This window comes from Sminthopsis crassicaudata, chromosome 4 (assembly GCF_048593235.1).
Source record: "Sminthopsis crassicaudata isolate SCR6 chromosome 4, ASM4859323v1, whole genome shotgun sequence".
NCBI classification, from domain to species: domain Eukaryota; kingdom Metazoa; phylum Chordata; class Mammalia; order Dasyuromorphia; family Dasyuridae; genus Sminthopsis; species Sminthopsis crassicaudata.
This window is the reverse complement of record NC_133620.1, coordinates 453,797,888-453,814,959: the sequence shown is the minus strand read 5'-3', so window position 1 is coordinate 453,814,959 and position 17,072 is coordinate 453,797,888. Positions and strand designations below refer to the sequence as shown.

The 17,072-nt window shown below is 52.4% G+C and overlaps 1 protein-coding gene across 2 annotated transcripts in view; it reads right to left on the bottom strand.

Moving 5' to 3' along the window:
* The window catches only part of ABR (ABR activator of RhoGEF and GTPase), a gene marked incomplete in the record, with an annotated part of 275,581 nt that overhangs the window by 43,259 nt on the left and 215,250 nt on the right, over positions 1–17,072 (bottom strand). For both annotated transcript variants that reach the window (XM_074263806.1, XM_074263807.1), the window contains 4 exon segments: positions 10,000–10,131; positions 10,468–10,565; positions 16,553–16,627; positions 17,011–17,072. In XM_074263806.1, coding sequence (XP_074119907.1) covers positions 10,000–10,131; positions 10,468–10,565; positions 16,553–16,627; positions 17,011–17,072 — 367 coding nt within the window.

The following is a 17,072-nucleotide window of genomic DNA, read 5'->3' as shown; positions in this document are numbered from 1 at the left end:
AGATAAAACAGGATACGTGTAAAGGGCTTTGCAAATCTTACAAGCTAATTATTATTATTATTCATCTTCATGATACCATGTTGACATTTTATGGTAGACAAACACGGCATTTAATCTGGAAAGGATTATCCCCTTATCTTGAAAGAGGAACCAGTCTCGTGGGCATCTTGGCCCTGAGGGATGCCCTCTTGCCTAGAATTCAATTCAGTCCAACCAACAACTGGTTGTTGTTCAGTCGAGTATGACTCTCTGTGACCCTATTTGGGGTTACCTTGGCAGAGATACTAGAGTGGTTTGCCATTTTCTCCTCCATTTTATGTTTTAGTTTTTCTTCTCCAGCCAATTTTACAGATAAGAAAACTGAGGCAAAAGGATTAGATGACTTGTCTAGATCATACAGATAATAAGTATGGAGGCTGAATTTTAACTCATGTCCCTTTTGATCACAGTCCTGATGCTCTATTGACTGTGCCATGTAGCTGCAGTGGTAGAGAGCCAGGCTTGAAGTAGATAAAAACCTGGATTGGAGATGTCTCAGAGAGTTACTAAGTAACCAGGAACATGTCACCTAATCTCAGGCCTCAGTTTCCTGCATTTGTAAAATGAGGAGGTGGAACTAGATGGCTCCCGAGGCTTCCACCAGACATGGGTTTGCCATGCTCCTAGGATGTACATAGATTGGCTGTGTGACCCCTCGGAGATAAGGCAGCTCTGGGAAAATGATTGTTCATGGATCCACAAAGCCCAGGGGTACCCGGATGCTGTGGCTGAATCGAAGGACTCGGGGAAAGGTTCCCACCAGAGCCAGAGTGTCCATGGGTAAGACTGACCCGAGAGTTTTTGGGGACAGGCTTGAATTTCCTGGTGAAAAACATCATGTCTCAACGGTTTCAAATTCAGTTCTAGCCAGAGGGGGGTGAAAGGGAGGAGGGAGTTGGGGGGGGGGTCAGAACTGGAAGGGACCAAACCCATCCACGCTGTAAGAGGAAGCCTAAAGGGCCAATTACTTGAAGTTTAGTTAGAACTCAGACCCAGAGACCTAGTAGAATAGCGGCACACTAAGATTGTTTTTGCCCGTTGTTGTATGCCCCGTGATTAGCACACAGGGAGTGCACACAGTAGGTGCTGGCTCACTGAGTGACGGCTAATCCAGTGCTCACATAAACACTTCCCCTTGAGCTCCCCCTCCCACTTTTTACTGGTTTTTCATTCAGGGCTGAGAGAGGGAGGGAGGCAAAACAATTACCAAGGATGCTCTATGTCAAGGATTCTTAAATGAAAGTCCCATGGGTTTTGCTTTGGGAAAAAAAATTAATAACTACATCTATTCCACTGGTCTGTAGTGTCTGGTACAATCCTCCATACTTTATGCATTTAAAAACCTCATTCTGAGGAGTCCCCAGGCAGATGCTGCCCAAGGGATGTGTGAGACAGGAAAGCTCTGAGCCCCCACGCTAGAGCAACCCTTGGTCACTGCTTTGTTCTGAGTACTCTCTCTCTCTCTCTCTCTCTAGAATAGCCCTTGGTCACTACTTAGCTCTGAGCACTCTCTCTAGAATAAGCCCTTTATGGCTGCTTAACCATGAGCCCTCATGCTAGAGCAACCCTTGGTCACTACTTTAGTTTGAGTTCTGTGTCTAGAATCAGCCCTTGATGGTTGCTTAGCTATGAGCCCCCCACTCTAGAGTCAGCCATTGGTTACTGCTTGTCCTCTGTTATAACAAAAACAAAGATCATAGAATCTCCCCTAGACTCTGAGCTATGGAGGATCTCCAAGTTCCCCTCTACTTACAGATAAGGTCACTGAGTTCTGTAGAAATACAGGGGCTTGCTTGAGGTAAGGCCTGTTAAGGGATAGGTCTGGGAGCAGGGAGACCCGAGTGCAAATCCTGCCCCATACTTACTAGCAGTTAGGTCACAACTTCATTATCTGTAAATTGGGGATAACTACTCGGGAGGCAGCATGTCCCTAACACACAATGCATGACTTTAGGTCAGTCACAGCTGTCACGACCTACCCTGAGGAAAGAAATGACTCCCCTCACAGGGTTTACATTTGATAAGTAATAAGCATGATGCCATTGCTCACATTTATGTAGCATTTTTAGGGTTCGGGAATGGATTTACCAATATTAACCCATTTGATCTTGGGCCAGCCTGGGAAGCAGGTGCTATTGTTGTCCTCATTTCAGAGTTAAGGAATGCAGGTGATTTACTTGCTACATGAGTGTTGGAGGCAGGATCTGGCTAGAGATCAGGCCCCTCGGGTGTGGAAAGCCCAGTAAGTAATTGTCGGCCATTGTCAAAGCTGGGGTGACAGAAAACTGCACCCATAAAGTCTGTGGTTTCACAGTCCGACGTAGGAAGAAAATCCTGCCAACACACACACACACACACACACACACACACACACACACACACACACACACACACACACAGTAGGGCATCAGTCCTAGCTGGGGATGCAGGTCAGGTGACTTGCCCACAGGCATCCCAGATATCTGAGCCCAGGTTTTCTCCTCTCCGAACCTCTTATTCTTGCTGCCTCTCTTGTGTCCACAAGTAAGTAAAAACAAGGTCATCTGAGCAAAAGTGGGATATTATTACTAATTATGGAATTATCAGCAAGGACATAATTGGGCAACATCATTATTAATAACGTGTAGAACAGTGGAGAGAAACTTAAAAGTTCAAAATAGAAGTTTAGAATTCCATCTCTGATGGGTCTCACAGACAGGACTCTGAACAAGGACCCCAGCTTCCTCCTCTGTACAAAAGGGGCACAGGCTTGCCAAGCAGGCCCCTGGGGGTCCCCTCCCCGTCCCATCTGGATCTGCTTCCTGGAGCCCCAAAGGCCTCATGGCATCACAAGGGCCCCATTTCCTGATGAGGAATGCACGGGCAGAAAGGAGATACAACGGGAGCACTTGAGATAGGAGTTCAAGGCCCACTGGAGGGCTCACTGCTCACTGCTGAGGGAGAGAGCCTCTGAATGCCCGAGTGTTGGAGCTCCATTCAAACCCAGGGACTCTTGGGAGTCCCTCGGGAGGGGCCAGGGAAGGGAGCACAAAGCAAAGGACAATGGTTCCGCTCCCTCCCCTGGGCCTGGCCTTCCTCGGCACTCCCTGGGCTTTGTCCCAGTCCAAGCAAAGCTGCCCTGCCAGTCAGGGTCCCGGTCTCGTTCTGTGCCCTTTAACTACATGGGAACAGCGGCCACACGCAGAGCACCAAAGTCGCCACAGCGAAAGGAGGAGGACATCCGTGTACCTGGGACAGCGGGAATAAGGACGTAGCCAGGCAGAGACCCAGAATCTGGGTTCAGATTCTGCCTGGGACTCACTACATCATTTCCTTGCAGCGGGTAGTTTAGATGGTCATTGGGATCCCTTTAATCTCTGGAGCTAGATTCTTTTTCTTTTTTAATTAAAAAACATTTATTTTGGAGCTAGATTCTTTGAACAGTTTACTCTATAGGCCCTGTACCCACGTTTTAGCCTTCCTCCCCTTCTGGAAAGGACAGGGCCGGTCCCCTGCCTCAGGTGACTTCTGTAGGCGGGCACTAGGGAGGAAGGGACCTTGAAATGAATCCAAGGGACCAAACTGTCCCGAGGCCGCCCCACACTCTGAGCCAAGCGGCCCTGGGATGAGATGGGAGGGGACCCTCAGACACCGTTCCCCACATGGTCACTGCGTGGCCGGGCATTAGTGACCGAGGGCTGGGAGCTGATGACGTCAGGGGCAGCCTTGAAGCCAGGATCCCGGCCTCCCTCCTCAATGCACATCCTGTGCCCTGGGAAGCGGGCTCTAAGCCTTCTGAGCACGGGGGGCCCAGCCTTGGCTCCCTTATGGTTCCAAGTCTGGGGGCAGAAGTGTCAGCCTTCTCCGGGAATCCCCAGCCCCTCCTCACTGCTAAGCCCAGGCAGACTCAGGTTGCCTGAGAATGAGCAGCTCCCCAAGCCTCCCGGGTCCTCACACCCCATCCAGGACCCCCCAGAAGCCGCCCTCTCACGCTGAGGGCCCCCTGCCTGTAGCTTCTGAGGAGGAGGAAAGGAAAAGCCAGGGCTGAGCTGGGGAGGGAGAATGACCCCAAGGCAGAGCAGACTGCTGGCCTCCCACCAGTCCCTCAGGGCCCTGGATCAAAGGTTCTCTCCCACCCTGAAGCATGGGCCCTTCCCCCCGCTGAGGGCCCTTTAGGTCCCCTAGGGGAGGCCCTTATCTGTGGGCTTCATGGGAAAGTGAGCCTGCCTCCCACTGCGGAGGGGGGGCTCCCAGGCTGCAGGAAGCCTCCAGCCACATTTCACAAAACCTTGGGGGTGGGGGGAGGATGGCAGGGACAAGGAAGGGGGGAGGATGGCAGGGATGAGGAAGGGAGGAAGGAGACCTGAAGAGCATACTAAGAGGGCTTCTTATTGCCCCTCCCCAGCAGGGAGCAGACCCGCTCCTCCTGCCCAGTCTCTGAGGAATGGGTCCGAGCCTGGGAATGTGTGCATCAGTCAGCCCGGGGGCCCATGGGGACAGGAGCATCTGGAGTATGGGGGAAACGTGGGGGTCGTTATCGGAAACGGGCCTGCGTCAACAAATGGCGAGTCGCTGACCCTGGGCGGGGGTGGGAGGGGCAGAGGCCCAGAGGCTTCCCACCGGGAGGCTCACCTTTCAGCAGGAGGCAGCGGCAGCTCGGGCTGCTCCAACCAGAGCCATCCCCGAGCCTCACAGTGGGAGGGGGCCTACAGGGCAGCCTCCCGAGCAGGAATCCCGCTGGCGGACCTTTCTCACAAATGGCCCCCTGGCCTCTGCCTGAAAAGTGATGGGGAGCTCACTACCTGGAGAGGAAGCGGCCCCTGTTGCTTCTCTTCGTGGGGAGGATGCCCTTAAAGTGCTGTGTAAATGCTTGCTCTTATTATTGTTAATATTTATCACTGTTAATTATTACATCATTAATCATTACAGAAACTTCCTGACATAAGACTAAACCTGCTCCTCTGTGAGTTGCTCATGCTGCCTTCTGGGCCGGGCTAAGCCGGTCTGCTCCTCTTCCCCCCTCCGGCAGAAAGACAGCTTTCACTCCCACCCACTGCCAGCCTTCTCTTCTCAGGGACAAAAGTCCTCCTCCCTCCCTCCCATTCACGGTGCCAGGGGCCAGTACCAGAGCCCGCTCCTCCAGGCCACTTCCAGCCCACTAAGGGGCTTCCTAAAATGCGGGGTCCAGAAATGAAGGCGGGGACCCCGACGGGGGCCGAGGCTGAAGAGGGGGACACCCTACAAGGGAGTCCTGCCCTTGGCCTTTGCCAGCCTGTCTGTAAGGAGGCTTTTGCTGGTTTCCTCAGCAATTAAAAACACAGTTCTGAGGAGGGGGACCAGACACAGTAGGGACTTTAATAAGTGCTGGTTGATTGACTTCCCCATTCCTGCTCAGAGTAGGGCTGGACTCTCTGGGCTCTCGGGTGCCCCCTGCCCGCACAGCCCTGGAGCACAGAGCCCGGCTGCACAGTAGGGCTCCAAGCCCGAGAGGCAGAACAGCTAACGAGGCAGGTATCTCTTCCTTCATTTTTTCCTTTCTGCTGCACTGGAAGCAAAATCCCCCCTATGCTCCTCCTGCAGAGCAGAGACACAGGAGGGTCTCTGCAAGAAAAGCCGTCACCTCCCCAAGGAATAAATCACGACAGCTCCCACCCAGACATCTCCTCCAGGTGAGGAGGAAGGGGACGGCCATCTCCTGAGTGCTCTCCTCACACCCCAGCCTCCCACAGGACAGGAGGGAAACCGAGGCTGAAAGCAGGATCCAAGGCCGCAGGGTTAGGGCCAGAAGGACCTGGGAGGCCAGCACCCTGATTCTCCCTACAGGAGTCTGTGTCCCAGTCCCAGGCATGAGGGGTGGGGATGTCAGCTCCAGATCCAGCCCTCCCACTCACAGTTGTAGAGCCCGGCGCCTCTCTGCTTAAGTGGTGCAGAAAGGCTCATTTTGTAAAGGTCACCATCACTCCCCAGAACCCCCCTCTTCCCCTCGCGGCAGCAGCAGCCCCCCTCGGAAGCAGAGTCAGGTCGAACAAATGCAGGGCCCGTGTGTGGGCCTCTCCCCTCCCCTGCTGCCAACAGGAGAATGAACCCAGAAACAAGCACATTCCCATTGAGACCCAGATTTACATGGAAACAGCCACTATCTCTGTCCGGCTCTTCCCTTCCCAGAATGACTTTTTTTAACTGGCTAAAAGGGGCCATTCTCTGCCTCATTTCTTCCCCCTCCCAGATCTCCGATGGGGTCGCCTTATCAAACTTGTGCAGCTTAAAAGGGCCACGGTCCCGCTGCCTCCGGGGCCATCTTTGTGGTCCTGCTCTACGTCTGGCCACTGACCCAGACGGCTCGGGAGGGGGACCTTGCCCAGCCCCTCACTTCCATCCAACCCGCATGTCACGGCCCTCGCCCAGCGTGGGGGACGAACAACAACCCCAGACCGGGAACTTCCTCCCACGCTGCTCTCTGCCCCCCTCGGTGCAGTCACAGTCTGTCCCAGCCGGCTGGGCGGTCTCTCATGCTTCTGTTCCTTCTTTCATTTATTCATTCAACAAACACTGATGGGGGCAGCGAGGCGGCATGTGGACGACAGCCGGGGCAGTCAGGAGGGCCTGAATTCAAATCTTGCCTGAGACTAGCTGTGTGACCCTGGGCAAGTCACTTAACCAAAAATCATCAAAATCAAAATGAACCAAAAAATAAAATAAGCACCGGTTACAGGTCTGCAAGGTTTTCTGTTAGGCGTGGAGGCAAAAAAAAAAAAAAAAACACCCCCCAGTCCTTGCTCTGAGGGCTCCCATCCTCTGGGAGAGACCCAGCATGCACTGCCCAAGCACAATGCCAGAGCCGCATGGAGCAGCCCAGGGTGACCAGGAACATCGGAGCCAAACAATTTTGGCAGGGGGGGGAGGTGAAGGAGCTGGCGTCTGGGCTGAGCCCTGAAGGAGGACAAGACCCCTGCCTTCCTGGGGGCCACGTTCCTTCTTGGGAGATCAGCACTGGTTCCTGAGGCTCTCCCTGGGAACTCTGGGGCGGGGGAGGACCAGGAAGCCCTCCTCCCCCCTCCCCCCCCCTCCCCTGCCAACCGGTGAGTTCTCTCCTCAGCGTGGGGGCAGAACGGACTCTGGCGTGGGCAGCTCGGCCGTGAGGAGGGAGGCCCGGGGGCTGGGCCGAGCTGGAGCAAGGAGAGGTGGACAACGTGGGAACAGAATTCTCCCCGTACTCTCCAGGGTGTCTCTGTGCTCGGCCCGGGGAGGGGAACCAGGCCATTCTGAGGGACGGAGAGGACCCCGACTCCATCCGCCCCTCCCGGGGCTCCCTGGTGTGGCCATTTTAGGAGCTGTACCTCCAGAGCGGTCTGAGGCAAAGAGCCCCCTGGGGCCCAGAGGGACCCCCCCTGTAGTTCAAAAGAGACCCAGAGGGATCAAACTGCCCAGTTCGAGGCCGGGGCCAGCCCGCAGTCCTGAGCCAGAGATTTTAATATGGACTCCCAGGCAGTTACCATTTTTTAAAGTTTAAATATAAAAACATTTCCCCCGGCAGCCTGTGCTCTGCCCTCTGCCAAACATAACAGAGATTCCCTGTCCCTGCCCCCTGCCTCCTCTCCCCTCCCCCATCTGCATCTGCCACAGAGACATAATGATTTATGGCTTTATTTCCCTTGGGGGCCTGGGGGGGAGGGACAGACCCGAGGGGGGGGTGGAAACTCAGGTGACCCGTCACCTCCGGGTGCAGGCTTCCGCAGCAAAATTCGGAAAACAGGGAGGGGGAGGGAGGACTCCAAATTTCCTATGTTAATTGGTGACATCCATGCCATTCCAGAACATCCTCTTCCTCTCCCAGCTCCTCCCCTCCCCCCAAAAAACCCATCAGAGAGAACAGATGGCAGTCACCCACCTCCTCCCTCAGGGGACGGCAGTGTTCTAGCAGGACCCCCAAGCTGGGGCCCGGAAGTCTCCTGGGGGCCACACCCCTCTGCTCTGAGGGAGGAGGCGCTGGACAGAGGGACAAGATGGACACCTGCAGAGAGCCCGGGCCTTCCCACCCCCAGTCTGGGCCCCCCGGGAACTGTCTGGGTACAAGCTCTCCTCCGGAGCGCCCGGCCCACACAAAGGGAAGGCTCCCAGAACCAAGCCCAGAGCGCTCCCTCCCTCCTTTGTGTTCTCTCCCTCCTTCCCTCGCTCCCAGTTTTTGTCTTTGTCTCTCTGTCTCCCTCTGTGCCTCTGTCTCTGTCTCTGTCTCTCTTTCTGTCTCTGTCTCTCTCTCTCTGTATCTCTCTCTCTGTTTCTCTCTCTGTATCTCTCTGTCTCTGTCTGTCTCTGTATCTCTCTCTGTCTCTCTGTCTCTCTCTCTGTCTCTGTCTCTCTCTCTCTGTCTCTCTCTCTGTCTCTCTCTCTGTCTCTGTCTCTCTCTCTCTCTGTATCTCTCTCTCTGTTTCTCTCTCTGTATCTCTCTGTCTCTGTCTGTCTCTGTATCTCTCTCTGTATCTCTCTCTGTCTCTGTATCTCTCTCTGTCTCTCTATCTGTCTCTCTCTCTCTCTCTCTCTCTCTATCTCTCTGTCTCTGTCTCTCTCTCTCTGTTTCTCTCTCTGTATCTCTCTGTCTCTGTCTGTCTCTGTATCTCTCTCTGTCTCTCTCTCTCTCTGTATCTCTGTCTCTGTATCTCTCTCTGTCTCTCTCTCTGTCTCTGTCTCTCTCTCTCTGTCTCCCTCTGTGCCTCTCTCTCTGTCTCTGTCTCTCTCTCTCTGTATCTCTCTCTCTGTCTCTCTCTCTGTATCTCTCTGTCTCTGTCTGTCTCTGTATCTCTCTCTGTCTCTGTCTCTCTCTGTCTCTCTCTCTGTCTCTCTGTCTCTCTCTCTCTCTCTCTCTCTCTATCTATCTCTCTCTGTCTCTGTCTCTCTCTGTCTCTGTATCTCTCTCTGTCTCTCTGTCTCTCTCTCTCTCCCTTTTTTTCTGTTCTATCTCTCTGCCCCCACACTGTCTCTCTCCTCTCTCCGTCTCTTTCTGTTTTCTCTCTTTGCCCCTCCCTGTGTATGTACACACACACACACACACACACACACACACACACACACACACACACTCACAATCTCATACTCTGTGTCTCTCTCCCCTCCCCCCTGCCCCCACTCTGCTTCCTCCATAAAGCACCAGCTTTGGTTGTCTTGGTAGCGCTGGTTTCCCTGGCGACGGTGCCAAGGAACAAGGAGCAGCCGGGTACACTTAGGACGCAGCAGTGAGGGGCAGCAGGAGGGAGGAGGCAGGCAGTCCCTCTGGGTCCCATCCCCCAAACTCCTCCGAGCTCTGGGGGGACCCAGCCTGCTCCCTGCCCTCGCCTCCCAAAGTCTCAGACCATGGGCCGCGTGCCGGGTTCTGAGCCCGGACCCTCGCCGTCTGCACTGCCAGACAAGGGACCCGCCCATCAAAGCCCGGTGTTTCCGAGGTCTCGGCCCCGCCGTTGGGGAGGAGGTCCCCACACCAGGAGTCTCTTAGAGATAAACGACGTGGTGGGGCTGGGGGGGGGGGGCAGTGAGCAAGCACAGTTGGTCCCTGTGACCCATCACGCTGCGGAGGAGACAAGGAGGTGGGGGTCCCCGGAGGGCCGGACGGGAGCCAGGATGCGATGGGCCCCCAAGAGGCGCAGGTTGGCATCGAGGTGGGTGGAGGGGGGCCCTTTGCCACGCTGGGGTGGCCCCCCCACCCAGAATCCCAGATGCTGTCTCCTGGACGGCCGGCCAGGTACCAGAGGAACCAGAGACATGAGGGGAGCGTGGAGGAAACCTCGGCATTAGAGGGAGGGGCTCTGAGGCCCGGGCTCTCTGTCCTTAGCGTTAAGCACTGTGCCCGGCACCAGGAGGCACCAGTCATGCTGACTGTGCTCCATGGAAGGACCAAGAAACAGGAGGAAGGAGGGGCTTCTGTGCAGACCCCAGGGAGGGGCTAAGTGAACGCAGCCGGGGGACCCCTCCCAGCCCACCCCAGAGTCTGACCTGGATCTGCCCTTTGCCCATGATCTTGTCCACGATCTCGTTGTTGTCCTTGTTGACCTTGGTCTTGTCATAGCATTTCTCATAGCAGAGGATCCGCAGGGACTGAGAGCCCTCCAGCTCGATCTCAAACTCCTGGGGGGCAAGAACAACGTCACGGGACCGCCCTGCCCCTCCTGTGTGCACTTAGGGGGAAGGAGCCCCTCCGAGGTCGCCATGCTGCCCCCAAGGGGGCCGGGGCACGGGGGGCTCCTTCGGGGGCAGGGCTGGGAAACACAAGGGATCAGAGAGCAGAGGGGATGGCCGGGCAGGGCCTCGGACCCACACCACCCCGGCTTTGGTCAAACCACCGGGGAGCACGTGATGTTGCACCCTGACATGACAGTGGGGCACCTGTCCTTCTAGAGCCGGGGCTCCCCACATCTCTGGAGCTCTCTACACTTGGGGCTCCCCTCTCTTCCTTTCACTCACCTCATTCCACTGGGGCTCCGTCGTGTCCCGAAATACCCTGGTTTTTGCTTTGCTGACGAAATAGCCGAACGAATCCACCTCTAACGTACAGTACAAGTCTGGGAAGAAAGAAAGCAGAGAGCCGTGAGGCTATGGGGAGCAGGGATAGGGAAATACTGATGGATAGTGTGATACAATGGAAAGGAGCACAGGGGACCAGGAAACCAGAAGGGAACCTTGTGTGGAAATAACTTCTCTGACCCTCAGTCTCTTCATCAGTAACATTAAAAGGCTGGGCTACAGGAAGACGTGGAAAGAGCCCAGGATTTGGGAGGGAGACAGACCTCCATTTGAATCTCTTCCTCCTAAGTATCTGAGTGATGGCAGCTAGTCCCGGCTTCTCTGAGCTTCAGTGACTTCTGTTAAAAAGCAGGGGGTCGGACTGAATCATTTCCAGGCCCTTGATTTTCTCACCCTATAAAAATGAAGATGACAGCCCCACCCCCACCCCCTCACAGGCCCCCGGGAGGATAAGTCCCGTACACGTCTCCCCTGTCTGGAGAGCAAGAATTTCCCAAGAAAATTTTTATGGATTTTTTTCCTTCTATATCTCCATATCCAAACTTTTCTGTCTCAGTGAATATCCTCAATGTCATAGAAAAAGAGGAAGAATGGAATGAAAATTCAACAAAACTGATCAAGATATCAACAAAAATATCCCTGTTTCACACTTGTAAACTGCTACCTCTGCAAAGGAGTAGGGGGAAACATCTCTTCATGAAGTTAAGCTTTTTTTTTTTTTACTTTTTTCTTCTTCTTTTGGTTTTCCCAGCACTTAATCCGTGATAGCCCATAGAAATGGTTTTATTAGCTCACTTGTTAAATGAATGGCCATGGAAAAGCATTGTGTAACCCTAATAAAGCAATATACTTTGTTTTAAATATCTCACTTATTAAATATTTTAATAACATCCAGACAGGATGACTAGAGCTCCTTCTGCACTGCCCAACAGATACTCAGAGAGAAAGTCAGGTTCAAGAAGGTAAGCTGGTGAACGGCCAAGTTTGGGGTCTGCACGTTGGTGCTCTTTCCCAATCCCTTCAGTTTTCCCCATGTCCCATTAGTGGGCGGCTTATTTTCCTCCATAATGGGGTTGGGGCTGCCAAGGGGAACAAGCCAAGTAGGACCATGGGCAAGGTGAACATGTACCTGACTGCTTCACCTACAAGGGGGTGCCGGACAGTGGGGGCTGCTGGGAATTCACCTCCCTAGGGTCTCCCCATAGGAAAAGGTGGCTCTCCGGCACTCTCCCCGGCACTTTCCTCTGATCATCAAGAGGCATGATGGTGAACAGCTAAGTGGGGGTCACTGCTCTGAAGTGAGAGGTCAGGGTCCCGGAGATAAAAGCTAAGTATTCCTGCTCTGTTCAGCTCCCATGAATCACATTGCTCCCAAGAGCATCAAAGCTGAGCTCCGGAGCTGCTTTCCATCAGGAGGGATTTAACATGGCAGAAGGGGGACAGGGGAGGGAGCAGCTGGCCCCCTCCCCCCCAGCCCCTCGGCCTCCAGCCAATTCTGACTTTTATAGTCCAGAGGGCTCAGACCACGTTTGGGAGGGGGAAGGGGAGGAAAGAAGATAAATAATTCAGGTGAAATCCCCAAATTACCCAGAGCTCTGGAAGCCTCAGCCAGGAGGGGGAGGAGGCGGCTCCAGTGTCTCCTGCCTGTCTTGGAGCACGGACCCTTACTTTTAGCAAAGAAAACTGGGTCTGAATGAGCCATTTTGGAGCAGAAGATGTTCTTGGAAGCTCACCAGTCAGATGTAGCCTGAAAGCACTGGCCAAGTTCAAAAATAACCAAGGGAGACTAAATTAAACGTCCCAGTGGGACAGGAGGCAGGGGAGGATACTAATAGAAACAGGAAGGGCCATCTGAGATCACAGGCCCATCGTCAGGCCTGGAAGGGCCTTAAAGATCCCCGAGCCCAGTGCCCTCATTAAAAAACTTGTTCACCACTAAAGCGAGCCACAAACAAGAGGCTGGAACAGCCGTGCTGACCCCGATAATGGGACGCGGGGGCCGGACCGGGGAGCTGAGGAACGATGGCGAATAAATAGGACCCACTGGGAGACCCATTTTAGCTGAAGAGACTTCAGCGCCACAAAATGTAACAACCAAGAGGGGGGGAAAGGCCCAGAAAAAGGAAGGAATTCACCTAAAATCACAGACTAAGGGGCAAAGCCAGGCTCCAAAGCGTGCTCTTGGAATTGGCCGTAACAATAATAATAATCATTGTTTCATTACCATTTTTAGTGTTACATTTTATCATTTGTTCTGGATCCAATGAACCTGGGATATTATTCCCATTTTGCAGATGAGAAAGCCAAGGCTGAGAAAGTGAATTGCTTAATGTTATCCAGCCAATAAGTGCCTGAAGTAACATTAGAACTCGGGTTTTTTGGTGTCCAAGGCCAGAGCTCCATTCCTTGTCAATCCTAGCTGCCACAGCGGCTCGTTTTAGCTCCTCACTTCTACAAGAAGAGATCAGAGTAGAAAGCCCCAGCTCTGGATTCAGGAGACCTGGGTTCAAATCCGCTCTCTGATGATTAATGCTCATATGACCTTAAGTAAATCAGCTTCATTTCCATCCCTGGCAGCCTTGATCAGGGACTCTGCTTTTTCTGTGTCAAGACCTTCCACTGACTCTATGGGGAAGCTCCTAGGGAAGCCCCTTCTCAGCATCAGTTTTTTAAATGCATGAAATACAAAAGAAACCCATTCTATTGAAATATAGCCGTCAAAATATTAAAAGTTCCAAGTTCACAGGTTCCTTGATTCATGGACCCTTTGGAAATCTGTGGATCCCAGGTGAAGAACTCCTCTCTCAACCCTGATTGGCTCTCTCTCCTCCCAGACTGGCTAAGATGAACAGGAAAAGACAATGATGAATGTTGGAGGGGATGTGGGAAAATGGGACACTGATACATTGTTGGTGGAGTTGTGTATGGATCCAACCATTCTGGAGAGCAATTTGGAACTAGGCCCAAAGGGCTATCAAACTGTGTACACCCTTTGACCCAACAGTGTCTTTATTGGGCTTATATCCCAAAGAGATTTTTTTTTTTAATTTAAATTTTTTTTATTTTTATTTTTTTTCTAAAGAGATCTTAAAGGAAGGAAAAGGACCCACGTGTGCAAAAATGTTGTGGCAGCCTTCTAAGTAGTGGTAAGAAACTGGAAACTGAGCAGATGCCCATTATTGGAGAATGGCTGAATAAATTATTGCATATGAATGGTATGGAATATTATTGTTCTGTAAGAAATGACCAACAGGATGATTTCAGAGAGGCCTGGAGAGACTTAAATCAACTGATGCTGAGGGAAATGAGCAGGACCAGGAGATCAGCATATACAGCAAGAATAGGATTATGTAATAATCAATTCTGATGGACATGGTTCTTTTCAACAATGAGGGGATTTGGGCCAACAGACTGTGATGGAGAGAGCCATCTGCACTCAGAGAGGACTATGGGGACTGAGGGTGGAGTATGACAGAGTATTTTCACCTTTTTTTTTTTTTTTTTTTGGTATTTGCTTGGTTGTTTTTTTTTTTTTTTTTTCTTTTTCTTTCTCATTTTTCCCCTTTTGATCTGATTTTGCTTGGGCAACATGATAAATGTGGCAATATGTTTAGAAGAACTGCACACATATATTGGATTCTTTGCTATATCTAGCAAAGAGGGGGAGGAAGAAAAATTTGAAACACAAGGTTTTGCAAGGGTGGATGTTATCTTTGCATGTTTTTTGTTTTTGTTTTGTTTTGTTTTTCTGAGGCAATTGGAGTTAAGAGACTTGCCCAGGGTCACGCAGCTAGGAAGTGTTAAGTGTCTGAATTCAGGTCCTCCTGACTTCAGGGCTGTCATTCTATTCCCTATGCCATCTAGCTGCCCCTCTTTGGATGTATTTTGAAAAATAAAAGCTATTACTACTTTTAAAAACTCCTAGTCTAGTTTGTTTGCTTTAAAAAATCCTTTTCCAGTTTTAAAGCTAAATCTTATAAACTGCGCAATGTTAGAGTTGGAAGAAAACTTGGAGATGATCTAGAGAAATCCCTCAGTATCAGAGGAAAGGAGACTGAAGCCTTCTGGGGAAATGGTTCATCCAAAGTCACACAGTTGGGAATGGGAAAACTGTCTCTATATTCCAGGTCCCCGATCCCTGACCTTTCAATGTGCCCGAGTTTGGCCAAGCCCTGCACAGCTACTCGGGACAGCTAACAGCCAAGCAGTTCTTCCTACTGCTGAGCCCCGCCTGGACAGTGTGGTCCATGCCCAAGCCCAATTGCGCGGGTCACCCTGGACGGCATCGCCCCCACCCTCCCTGTCTGAGCCTTTCCTTCTCCAATCTAAGTGGGTGCAGGTCCTCCGATGACCCTCCAGGTCCTTCACCTCTCCTGTTCTCGTTTATGCTATTTGAGGTCTTCCTTCAACTGCGGGTCCAGAATGAAGCCCTAACTCACCATTCCCTGGCAAGGCTGACCCAGGCAGGGTACAATGGAAATAGCTCAATGCTGGAAACCACGCCTCCCTTAATTAGGCTTTTGGCTGCCCTGGCACCCCACTGACTCAGCCTGAGCTGGCAGTCCACAAACCCCTCCATCTTGTTCAGAGCCGCCACTGTCTGGCCATGTGTCCGCCATCTTGTACAAGTGAAACACATTTCTGCACCCCGGTGTGAGACGGTGCCTTTTGTCCCTACTGAGCGAACTCCATCTTTCTCATTCAGCCCAAAGTCCTGGTGGGTCGGGATCCTTCGGGGTCTAATTCAACAGCATTTGTTGAGATTTTCCTGTGCACAAGGCACTGGTTTGGGTACTGAGACTACAGGGAGAAAACCAAAGGCCTCCGGGCTTATGCTGAATACTTGATTGAATCACAGAGAACGGCAACTTGGGAGACAAACACTCACTCACACTCACTCTCTTCCCTTCCTTCCTCCCTCTTTCTCATTTTTCTCTTTTTCTTTCTTTTCTTCCCTTCCCTTTTCTTCCCTTCCTTCCCCCTCCCCTTCCTTTCTTCCTTCCTTCCTTCCTTCCTTCCTTCCTTCCTTCCTTCCTTCCTTCCTTCCTTCCTTCCTTCCTTCCTTCCTTCCTTCCTTCCTTCCTTCCTTCCTTCCTTCCTTCCTTCCTTCCTTCCTTCCTCTCTTTCCCTCCTCCCCAAGAGGACAAGCAGTCTGATTACTTTGCACTTGGGCAATCAGGTGAAATAGGAGGAAGCCCACCTCAGAGAACCTCCCAGTATGCAGCAGACCCTTCCCCATCAGGCTGCAATTCTGGGGAGTGCTGTTTAAGGCTCCGAGCCACCTTCCCAGTCATTTTCACATTGCTTCCTTATTTATGTTAGACCTTAGACAAACGGGACAACTTGCTATTTCTGGAATTCAGCCTGCTGCCTCCACCTCCGTTCACCATTCGTTGTCTGGAATACGTTCCCTCGGGATGCCAGACTTGGAATTGGGAAAATCTAAATGCAAATTCTACCTCAGATACTTACTGGTTCTGGACCTCAGTTTGCTCATCTGTAAAATAGGGATGAGGAAGGACTAGAGAGCCTTTGCCTATAACCCTCTTCGAAGTCTAAGTCTATCATTCTAAGTCATTTAGCCTCCCTCAGTTTCCTCAGTTGTTAAATCAGAAAGATCCAAATTCAAATCCTACTTCAGATCCTTACTTGCTGTGCAGCTCTGGGGATATCTCTTTAGCTGATTTGTGCCTCAGTTTCCCCATCTATGAAATGGAGCTAGGACGGTGGCCCCCAAGGTCCACTGTAGCTCTAAATCTATGACCTTTTAACCCACTGAGCTTCCCTGGGCCTCAGTTTCCCCATCCGTAAAATGGGAGCGGTCAAACAGATGGCTGCTAAGGTCCATTCTAGCCCTCTCTCCGGGCTCCTAGGATACAAACCTGTCACAGACCGAGCGGAGTTCTTTGATCAATAAGAAAGCCGAGGCCCTGAGAGGTGAAGTTTCTCCCCGAGTCACCCCGAGTGCCAGTAGCCCCGCCCACTCTGGGCGCCCTTCCCCAAGACCGAGAGCCAAGGCACTTACTGGCCGACTGCTTGAAGCCCTTGGCCGAGTGGACGATGACGTGCAGGAAGCCATAGAGACCCGGGGCTTCATCATCTGTAATAGAACAAAAGGTGATGTTCGCACACTGGCCGGCTCCCTGGGGACTCCAGCCCCAAAGCCAAGTGACTGGAGCCTTGGTCCAACAGCACCACCTGGTGGGCAGCGGGAGTATGGGAAGCAACTCCACCCAAGGCTAAGGCCAGGCAGGGCCCAGTGGGCGCTTCTCTGGCAGAGCTAAGCATCGGCTTTCCTCCCAGCCCCCACAAAGCCCCCCCCCTCAGGCCGACCCGTCCGAACGGGCTCCGTGGGGATCGGAGTGCACTCGAGGGCAGACTCTGGGCATAAGTACCAGGGCCCGCTCCCCAGGTCCGGCCTCTGCATTTCATCAGGGGCCATGGTCTGAGCGAGGGGGGGACGCGTCCAAGAGACGTTCTTACCGTCTTTATTGCTGGTGACGGGAATATTATGAACAGTTCTCAATTTAAAACAGGACCCCGTG